General features: G+C 46.3%; 1 protein-coding gene across 4 annotated transcripts in view; it reads right to left on the bottom strand.

Moving 5' to 3' along the window:
- Positions 1-8,509: 8,509 nt before the first annotated feature.
- Positions 8,510-11,190, bottom strand: part of CCSAP (centriole, cilia and spindle associated protein) — a 46,773-nt gene continuing 44,092 nt past the window's right edge. For 3 of the 4 annotated variants that reach the window (XM_086927110.1, XM_086927111.1, XM_086927109.1), the window contains one exon: positions 8,510-10,577. In XM_086927110.1, coding sequence (XP_086783236.1) covers positions 10,398-10,577 — 180 coding nt within the window. In that variant the 3' untranslated portion in view covers positions 8,510-10,397. The remainder of the gene's footprint in view (positions 10,578-11,190) is intronic. The other variant, XR_015296642.1, reaches the window with a different exon arrangement.

Genomic DNA, 11,190 nt, shown 5'->3' with positions numbered 1-11,190 from the left:
ATTTAAACTCTAATAACGCTGAACATGGTCCTATTATTCAATTCAATTCAATTAATTTATATAGCGCGCTACATACCCAGAGGGTCTCAAGGCGCTTGGGAAAGGGTGGGGAATTACTTGTCGAATATCCAGGTTTTAAGTTGCTTTCTGAATGCTAGGTGGTTCTGAGTGAGGCGAAGGTGTGTGGGAAGTGAGTTCCAGGTTTTGGCTGCCAGGTAGGAGAAGGATCTACCTCCCATGGTGGTTTTGTTGATGCGGGGTATAGCAGCAAGGGCTTGGTGGCAGGAGCGTAGATGGCGGGTGGGGTGTAGAAGGAAAGTCGTGTGTTGAGGCATTCGGGTCCGAGTTCGTAAAGTGCTTTTTGTGCGTGGGTTAGGATGCGGAATGTTATCCTCTTATTGACGGGGAGCCAGTGGAGGTTTTTCAGGTGATTAGAAATGTGGTCTTTCCGCAGAATGTCTAGTATGAGTCTGGCTGATGCGTTCTGGATGCGTTGAAGTTTTTTCTGAAGTTTTGCGGTTGTGCCGGCGTATAGGGTGTTTCCGTAGTCCAGGCGACTTGTAACCAGTGCGTGGGTGACCGTTTTTCTAGTTTCGGTGGGGATCCAGTGAAATGTTTTTTTTAGCATGCGAAGGATGTTGAAGCAAGATGATGAAACGGCGTTGACCTGTTTGGTCATCGAGAGTGAGGAGTCCAGAATGACGCCCAGGTTCCGTGCGTGGTCCGTCGGGATGGGTGCTTTTCCAAGGGACTCTGGCCACCAGGAGTCGTCCCAGGCGGAGGGGGAGGTGCCTAGGATAAGGACTTCAGTTTTGTCGGAATTCAGTTTCAGGCGGCTGTGCTTCATCCACTCGGCTACTTCTTTCATTCCTTTATGTAAGTTTGTTTTGGCGGTGTTAGGGTCTTTGGTGAGTGAGAGGATCAGTTGAGTGTCATCAGCGTAGGAGATGATGTTGAGGTTGTGTTGGCGAGCGATGGCCGCGAGGGGGCTCATGTATACGTTGAAGAGGGTGGGGCTGAGTGACGATCCTTGTGGCACGCCGCAGATGACTTCGGTGGCCTCTGACTTGAATGGTGGGAGGCGGACTCTCTGGGTTCTTCCGGCGAGGAACGAGGTGATCCATTCCAGTGCTTTTCCTTGGATTCCGATGTTTGAGGCGCTGTAACAGGGTGCTATGACAGACAGTGTCGAAGGCTGCGGAGAGGTCGAGGAGGATGAGGGCGACTGTCTCCATTGTCCAGTAGAGTTCGAATGTCGTCTGTAGCAGCGATGAGTGCGGTCTCAGTACTGTGTTTTGCTCGGAAGCCAGATTGTGAGGAGTCTAGGGATTTGTTGGTTTCGAGGAAGGCGGCGAGCTGGATGTTGACCACCTTCTCTATGACTTTGGCTGGGAATGGTAGGAGCGAGATGGGGCGGTAGTTTTTGAGTTCGGTGGGGTCAGCTGTGGGTTTTTTCAGAAGGGCGCTGAGTTCGGCGTGCTTCCAGATTTCCGGGAAGGTGGCGGAGTTAAAGGAGCAGTTGATGACATCTCGGAGGTGGGGTGCGATGATGGAGTCAGCTTTGTTGAAGATGTGGTGAGGACATGGGTCTGTGGGGGATCCTGAGTGGATGGAGTTCAGGCAAATGGTGTCCTCGGTGGAGATTGGGTTCCAGTCATTAAGGATGTTCAAGGGGGGTGAGGGTACGGCAGAAGTTAGGGTGGGCTGGTCTCCGGGTTGGTTGTCGAAACTGTTGTGGATGTCTGCGATTTTGTCGTGGAAGAACGAAGCTAGGGAGTCGCAAAGGGCTTGAGAGGGAGTGATGTCGTTGGAGTTGGCAGTGGGGTTGGTAAACTCTTTGACGATGTTGAATAATTCCTTGCTGTTGTGGGCGTTGTTGTCAAGTCGGTCTTTGAAAGCGGCTTTCTTGGCAGTCCGGATCAGTTGGTGGTGTATGCGGGTGGCGTTTTTGAAGGCGTCCCTGGTGCTGGTGTTAGGGTCTTTTTTCCAGGTCTTCGAGGGAGCGACAGAGTTTCTTGGATTTCTTAAGATCATCGTTGAACCAGGGAGCGTTTTTTCTGCCTGGTTTAATTTGACGTTTTTTCAGGGGTGCTAGGTTGTCGGCGCTGTTGGTTAGCCATTGAGTGAGGTTAATGGCTGCTGGGTTGGGGTTCGAAGATTGGGCAGGGGGGTTTTGAAGAAGCGATGAAGAGATTTGGTCGATGGTGATTTTGTTCCAGTTTCTTCGCAGAGTAGGTTGAGGATGGTTGTGGGTTGTGGTCTTATTGTAGATAAAGTGAACGCAGCTGTGGTCCGTCCAATGGAGAGCTGTGGTGTGGCTGAAGGAGATATGTTTGCTGGAGGTGAAGATAGGGTCGAGTGTGTGACCTGCGTAGTGAGTGGGGGTATTGACAAGTTGTTGGAGTCCGAGGTTGGCGAGATTGTCCAGGAGGGAGGTGGTGTTGATGTCGTTGCTTTTTTCCAGGTGAAAATTGAGGTCTCCCAGTAGAATGTAGTCCTCTGAGGGGAGGGCGTGTGGGGTGATAAAATCAGTGATTTCTTCACTGAATTGTGCACGCGATCCTGGTGGTCTGTAGAGGAGGGTGCCTCTGAGTGTGGTATTGGGGTCGGTGTGGATCTGGAAATGAAGGTGTTCGGCGCTAGCGAGGTTGACGTCTGAGTTGGTTGAGATGCGGATGGAATTCTTATGGACGATAGCGATTCCTCCTCCTGTTTGCTTGGTGCGGTCTTTTCGGATGATCTTGTAGCCTTCCGGGATGGCAATGGTGATGTCTGGGGCAGAGGAGGCGTTCATCCAGGTTTCTGTTAGGAAGGCGACGTCCGGAGAGATGGTGTCTAGTAGATTCCAAAGGTCGATGGCGTGTCTGTGGATCGAGCGGGTGTTGAGCAGGATGCATTGTAGGTGGTTGGTGTTAGAGCTCTGTTTGGTGTTCGTGGATGAGGAGTTGGTCTTGGTGCCGTCAAACTTGCAAGAGTTGTATGTGAAGGGTCCATGGGTGTGTCCAGGAGCGGCTTGGGCGCAGTAGGGGAGTCGGCCAGGGTTAAGGGCTAGGAGGGTGGAAGCGGCGTATGTAATGCAGGAGGGACGGGGGCCAGGGGGTCTGGCGCTGGGCGCGGGCTTGGCGTAGAGGCGCTTACGTTTGGCGCACCTTCGGCGCGAATTGGGCGCGACCGCTTGCCTTGACCGCTGCGCGAGAATGCTTCTGTCATATATGGATGGTGGAGGGGGAGGGGCGAGGGAGGGTCAGCAGGGAGGCGGGGCGGGCTGTGGGGGCCGGTCTCTGGGGCACTAACAACAACAACAACAAGCGTAAGATGGCGGCAGCTATGTATAAAGCGCTACTTTCGTTATGCTGAGGCTCATGTAACTGACTACGCTTGCAGCTGAAGCGTCCTGTTTAAATAAGTGTACAAAGAGAGAGCGCCGATAGTACAATGCCCCCAAGCGTTCCGAAGTCTATTTAAAAGGTCAATGAGCGCCGAGTCAGCACTCCCCTGAAGTAATTTAAAAGTCCCAAATGCGTGTGGCAGCACTCGCGCTGCAGCGCTATGCAAGCAGATCAAGTTAATGCAGTCAAAATATTAATCAATGCACATCCAGATAACGATACCATACAGGAGCAGGCAGCAGGGCAAAGGGAGCAGCCGCTTCTGAACTGGTCAGGTTTCCCAGCTCGTCAAGCAGGGAAACCTTTATGAACAGTCATGATGACCAATATACGTGCATAGAGAATAAAGCCCAATAAAATACAGAGCAAACAAGAATTGGAAGGGCTGATATCAGAAATATATCAACGTGTCGTCACCTGCAAAAACCTGTTTGTGTGTAACAGTGTTGAAAAGGGAGCACTCGCAACCTGTAATGCCAACTCTTTTGTCCTACTCGCAGGGGATTTTAACTGTTCCTTCGAGCCTCTCTCCAGTGAAGACATTCTAGACACCTGGGAGGAAGACACTAGGAGAGGTATCCCCCTATTAACACTTAACCCTATCAAAAAATGGTCACAAGGGGCCTTAGATCTTATTGCCCTCTGCATGGAATTCGGATTAAGGGCGACCAATGGCAGATCCAAATCTGATCTCAATGGGGCACACACCTACAATAGGGTTGGTCACACTTCTCAGATCGACTATATCCTTCTCAACTACAAGCTTTGGGCCCACTTGCTCGATATGGAGGTCCTACCAACCACTGATAGTGATCACAACCTTCTAGCATTGACATTGTCTCCCCCTTGGAGGGGTTCGAAGCTAAACCCTCCCCCTCACTTATGGAAGTCAACTCACGAGGTGTGCCCTGCAAACTGTGGAAGGAGGCTTAAATGGAAAAAAGTTGCCGCGGACGAAGGGAAGATGACCGCAGTAAATTCCATAATGTCCAACGCCAAAGCAAGCCTAGACGCCAAGAACCCTGGTAGTGTGGATGTTCCACTCCTTTTCGCTGATACAATCAAAGCTCTGGGAGATCTTTTTACTATCGCTCCAGCAGATGGGAGACGGAAGGCAAAAAGAACTACAAAAGGTGAAGCATCCTGGTTCACCCCTGCCTGTCGCTCCGCAAAATGTGAACTTATCAAAGCAGTGAAATCCAAGGATGTCAATCTTATAAAACTTGCCAGGAAAAGTTACCGGAAGACACTACTTACGGCTAGGGTTGACCACGAAACTCAATTCTGGATCGACCTAAAAGTGGCGAGCTCCAAGAAAGACTCGAAGGGTTTTTGGGACCTGGTGAGATTGAAAAACAAACCCGATGACTCTCTTATGACTTGTAACATCACTGGGGAGGTATGGTTTGCTCATTTCTCCCAGCTCTATTCCCAAACTGGGGGCCTTACACCCAGCCCCACGAGCCAAGTGTCCGGCGTGAGCTCTTATTCAAATAACACAGTTCACATCGGGGATGATCACTTCACCACCAAAGAAGTTGAGGGGGCAATTAAATGTCTGGTCCCAAACAAGGCTGCGGGGCCCGACGGAATCCCAGGTGATCTTTTAAGGGTCAACACACGTGTATGGAGCAGTCTGCTCGCCGAACTTCTGAATGCTGCGCTGATTGGTGGGTCCCTCCCGGACTCATGGAAGGGAGCGGAGGTCGTCCCTATCTTTAAAAAAGGGGCCCGGGACGACCCCGCAAACTATTGCCCAATCAGTTTGCTGGATTCCACGCAGAAGATAGCTGGCAAAGTAGTACTAGGAAGGATACAACAGTGGATTGAGGAGGAAAATATCCTCTCGAACTATCAGGCGGGGTTTAGATCAGGTACTGGCACCATCGAGCAAACATTTCGCCTCTTAATGATAGTCTGGAAAGTGGTAGTCCTGGGTAAGGGCAGCCTGTACCTTGCCTTTATAGATCTACGCATCGCGTTTGACTTAGTTCCACGAGACCAACTGTGGCGCGTATTGGACACTATGGGCATTCCCCAATATTTATTAAACATGCTCATAAAACTACATGAGGACAATTTTGCTCAGATCAGGTGGGGAGATCAGGGCCAAAAAACATCTCGAATCCCTGTGAAAAGGGGAGTCCGCCAGGGTTGCGTGCTTGCCCCCACACTATTTTCCCTATACGTTAATGGTGTGGTGGAGCATCGTCTTAAACATCCTGCTGACGCACCTTCCCTGGCCGGTAGGAAAAGCCCTACTCTCCTCTTCGCAGACGACACCCTCCTGATCTCAAAAACACCAGCAGGTCTGCAACGCCTACTCTCCGGCTTTAAGGACTTTTGTGACGCAAGGGGTCGCTCAATAAACGTGAACAAAACCAAGTTCCTGGACTTGAACGCCCGCAAGAAATCTGTCATTCCACCGTCTCTGGATTCTGTCCCACTTGAAAGGGTGAAGGAGTTTGACTATTTGGATATTCGCCTCAGCGATTCTATGAGCTGGCAACCCCACCAACAAAAGGCATCGCTGGCCCATAAGAAGGTGGTAGGGGCACTTTTGAAGGAACAACGTGCCTCTGTCCTCAAACCCATCGGTCCGGTGTTGGACATTTACAGGGCAAGGGGGGTGAGTGCAGCCCTTTACGGATCCGAACTATGGGGCACTCAGAACACTGACCTTTTGACCAGAGTGGAAAACAAATTTCACAGAGACCTTCTGGGACTGCCGTATAGCACTCCTGCCCTTCCAATCCTTCTAGACGCAGGTACTCGACCCATAGGGGATCAGGCGAGGTTGCGCCCTCTTCTCCTCTGGGCTCGAATCTGGAGAGTACCAGAATTGTCTAGTTATGCTGATGGGCTAAAGGAACTGCTTTTAACACCAGGTTGGTCCATAATCCGTTGGCTTAAGGAAGTCAAGCGCCTTCTCATCGAACTGGGCCTTGAGGATGCGTGGCTCAATAGATCTGCCCCGCCCAAACAGACATTAAAGTCGTTATACTGGTCTTGGGTGTCGGCCACCAGAAATTGTAATCCCATTCTCTGTAGAACCTCTGCCGAATTTCTTATGTTCAAGGATGTCCCTTACTGTGAACCATATTTAGACCTGATTAGCAAATCTTGGGACCGGGCACTCTACATTAAATTCAGGTTGGGGTTACTACCAGTGGGTAGATTGATAGTCAGTTGGAGGGCATCGTCGCATTCATCCCTGTTTTGTCCTTTTTGTAATAGTAGGCCAGAGTCAGTGCCCCACTTACTTTTTGAGTGCCCAGCCTATCTCGCCCCGCGCCGCACCTGGCTAAAGCCTTTGTGTAGGAGTCTCGGAACCAGATCCCATCTTGAGGCTCTGCGTATTTTAAGATCGAACCCCCGCCCCCTGGTTGCTTTCTGCCTAGCCAAATTCTTGGCATGGGCATGGCGGATCCGATCTCTCAGGCTACCAGCATTACCCCAATAGCCAGCTGTATACCCCGTATTATTGCTAATTTTTGGCTGCATGTAATCTTTGTAAAGTTTTTAACATTGTTGAGTTTTTTAATCTATATATGTATTTTTTGTAATGCTTTTCAAGATATGTGCAAAATATCGAAATAAAGCTTGTTTCAATCAATCAATCACGATAAGGGAGCAGGCGACAAAATGAGAATGAAGCAATATACAATGCAGAATATCAACTGCCTCGGTCAGTGTCCATCTAACAAAGTAGGCAAGGTACCAATGATACATCTGTCAAGATGAAGTCTATAATTGAGATGCGGTCACACTGATTGACTGATTAAGGGCAGTGCATGAAGAGGGTTCTTCGCGCACATATTAAGTATTTTAGACGTTGCAAAGGTATGGCAAGCATTCTATAATTAGCAATACAATGTAGTACAAAGTAATGAGTCTGCCGAGAGATGGATTGGTAATTGCTTTATGTGATGGAGATGTTTACCCAGACTTCCTAACAACGAATTGCTCCATTACAAGTTATATTGAAATGCAAACAAAAATACTGACAACATTTTGAACATTGGAATGTTTACAGTTGAGACACTGGAGCAGCATCTAGCTATAAACAGCGCAACGGGTCTGCTGCAGTCAACTTTCCAACGTCCTAATCCACAACTTCTTACTCACCCTTCCCGTCTCTCCACAGGCTACATGGATTGTTCAGGGGATTTATAGAATTCGACAGAGGAGAGGAATTCTTGAATTATTCACAGCCACTATCATTCTTGATGGATTCCCTCCTGTCCCTCTCCCCCGCTTACATTGTCGCTGGAGCCCTGAGAAAAAGAAAAAAAAAGACACAGACACAAAGAGTTGTGAAAAGCACTCCAGCTTCTGAGCTGGGAGAAGTTGAAAATCCCCTGCATCACCCAGGAGACTTTTTTTTTTTTTTTAATTAGGACATTCCACCATCATGGGGCAGAAATTTCTAATAGCCTTATAAATCTCATGGTAGTTGGCTATGCCACCCATTCAAAGATCACTCCCATCATATAGGCCCTTCGCCTAGAACGATGGGAAGGGCCTTCAATGGTTGTATAGTACGCTAAAGCCTATATTACACCCAAACCATAACTGTTGTACACAGTATTCCATGGAGTCCTGATAAAATATGTTGCTCGATTTGGCACTATAAGGAAATGTGTGTCTTGTCATTTTCAATAAGAAAATTGAGAGAAAAAGGCGATGGGTAGAACTCGAGTAACTGAGAATTATTCAGCGCTGCATTCGTCCATCATTTTCTTGCCCACAGTGCCACATTACACAGAGACCCCCCCATATCCAAATCAGCTTTGTTCCTGTCCAATAGAAACAGTCCAGTCTGAACTGCCTGGCCAGGTTCCGTTTAGACAATAAAACAAGCAACCCCATCCCGGTTTCAGCCTATAGTTAATGAAAAACAATGCACCGAAGTGAATGCCAGTGACTGATTAATTCAAGAATACCTTCCATTACTTTGAGTCGACGAAAATAGAAAAGCAACCATTAGCTAAATGAAAACCATGATGGATAATTTAATTCCCCACCTGCCTGCTGAAAATAAATGGTATACATTAAATGCCTTGCATTAACAAAAGTCTCTTGAACCAGCTTTTAGCACTATGAAACAACTGTATTCCTGCTCTTTAATTTGATGCAAGTTTATTTCACAACCACACCATCAGCAAATAACTAATAGTGCATATTTGTTATGCACTCACAAAACAGTTTTGTACCTGTTCCAAGAAGCCCACACACTGAGAACCCAATGGAGAATGACAGTTCAAATTACTGTCTAGTCCCCACCCTCGTTTCCCAAACTTCTTTTTTGGATGCACTGAGGTATCATCATAAAACGTTTAAAACTGATCAAAAAACAAATTCACAGCCAACATCTTTAAGACTGCATTTTGTGTAATGCGTTCCTGTGCATGCTCCTAATGTAAGAAACCTGCCAACAATGGCCTTATTAACGGTGATCCTTGAGCTACACATATTAGGTCATGAGTCTATGTTAGTGGCCAACAACTGCCTGATAGATGTTTTAACTACTATTTTCTGCTCCGACCAAAAAGCAAAAATGGTACTGGTACAGCAAAAGAAGATTTTTAAAAAAGTGTTGCAGGTGCACTCATTTAAGTAGAGAGCAGGATCCTACAGCCCTACCAGAGTCAGAGGGCCTGAGCAAAAAAACATGCTTAGCCCATTAGCAGTACACCATGACAATTTTAACAGAGGCCCGATGACCTAAGGTGCCAAGCATTGGCAACGTCTGCTATTTAGTTATAGGCTTAAAAATATTCCTATGTGTTGTGCTTTTACAGACAAGCTGGGAGAAGGGGGGCCAACACAGAGCATGGGGTGCTTATTTGGGAAGGTGGGGGGCATCACAGAAAGGAAACAAGAAAACCCATGCACTTGTGTAGTACTGCATGAAAAATAAAAAAGTATCTCCCTGAATGTGAGCCGGTGAAGGACACAAGTAAGCCAGTAAAAAAAAAACGTGAAAAAGGAGGCTATGAACCAGGGGTGGGATAAACACAAGAAAAGGAAGGAAGTCCAGCAAACAAATTAGTGTGACGCTAAACCCAACCAATGGTAAACAATGCAAGTCTTTGGTATGGTCCAAAAGAGGCTAGTACCTCTTTTTAGGCGAGGCCTAACAGCTTCCTATCTAGCAACATGATCAAAGTTTGGTGTAGGGTGCATGATTAAACTAAATCAGTAAATGACCTGTGGTTCATGACTGAAGGCACCCAGGTCAGATTCTGGAGCTAGTTTCTCAATCCGGATATGGTAGCACCAGGAATCCTTAAGCATCAAGTTAAAAAAAATGGGTTCTTTGAGGCAACCAAGTTGTTGTGGATTCAAAGTGCACCAATAGGATTAAGAAGAAATGGAGGTAATAAAAGCACAAGATAGCAGGTATTAACTAGCCAAATACAAACATATCAAAATTTACTACCAATATTCCTTATTTAAAAATATTATTTACTTCACATTTCAAACCACACTCACCTCATTATAAACAAATCAACCACAATAACTAGTGGTGCACATCAAGAATTATAAAAAATTGTAAAACAAACAGCTCCCAGGGATCGATTGTCTGAAATATGGAACTGTGAAAGTACATTTGGAACTGTGACATCAGTTTCCCTATTGCATAATCGAGAAAAACTTTGAAAGTCACTTTTACTAACTTCATTCAAATAATTGAAGAGAAAGAAAACCAGCCAACAATGGACTGGTTTGTGCAAACCCAGATCCCATACCTTACTGAAAGCTGTTAAATGAAAAAAGTCATATTACATTCTTTATACATGAAAAAAGTGAATCACTGTTTTCGTATAAATGGAAAAATCGGAAAGCCACTATCAAACAAGTTCTCAAGTGTGTGGTCCACAATACACCAATACAGGTACACTCTTCTCACATAAATATCACAAATTTACTGGCAAACCGGATACAAGAATCTGGATTTTGCGATTCTTTTTCTTGCATAATGCGAGTTGTTGACATCATCTTTCAGCGAGTCCGAGCCGAGTAGCATCTCATGTATTCTGTCAACCAGGGATTTTCAGGTTGGGAAGTTGCTCTCATTAGGTGTCTTTCCGCATCTGCAGTTTGCGAACGTTGCTTCTGAAGCAGCTGCTTCCTTTTTTCTTTCTGCCTTCTGTTTTTCGCCCTTAAAGCGGAATCATGAATCTACAAAGAATAAAAAAAATATTTCATAAGCGCAGAACTATGGCAGTGTACTTAAATTAAAATAGGGAGGCCTCAATTTGGTTTTGTGGGGGCCTCGTGCCACAACCAGTTCCGCTCTACTTGTTTGAAAGAATACTACTCACGTTTCTGATCTACGCATTACTGAAGTAATAGACTGCCACGCTGATCCCTCGTCTCAATTAAGAGGGTAAGCCAGGTTCACTGTTATTTGGGATACAGTGCGTGTAGCAGAACACAGTAGGCATTATCTAGTTCTACCATTTATGTATAAATATGGGGGTAAAGAACTGAGAGCCCAATACTTTGATCTTGTTCAGGAACACTTAATTATATGAGCAAATTACTCTCAAAACTGTCATTCTGAGGTCCAGTGCAGTATCTCTTACTAAATACTGATAACTATGATCCTAAAGAGGATACGCATTTTCCCAATCATTAAGACAATGCCTGAAAGCTACATGTGATAAAATAAGGGCCTACCAATTTCCAGTCATTGAAACATTTTATTTTTACATTTTTATTTATATAGTGCTTGTGAAACAGTACAATTACCCCTTCTCCGCTGACTCCTACAGATCTCAAAAAGAAAAAT

Source organism: Lissotriton vulgaris, chromosome 6, assembly GCF_964263255.1.
Source record: "Lissotriton vulgaris chromosome 6, aLisVul1.2, whole genome shotgun sequence".
NCBI lineage: Eukaryota > Metazoa > Chordata > Amphibia > Caudata > Salamandridae > Lissotriton > Lissotriton vulgaris.
Note: the sequence above shows the minus strand (reverse complement) of the source record. Positions and strands in the feature narration are given on the sequence as shown.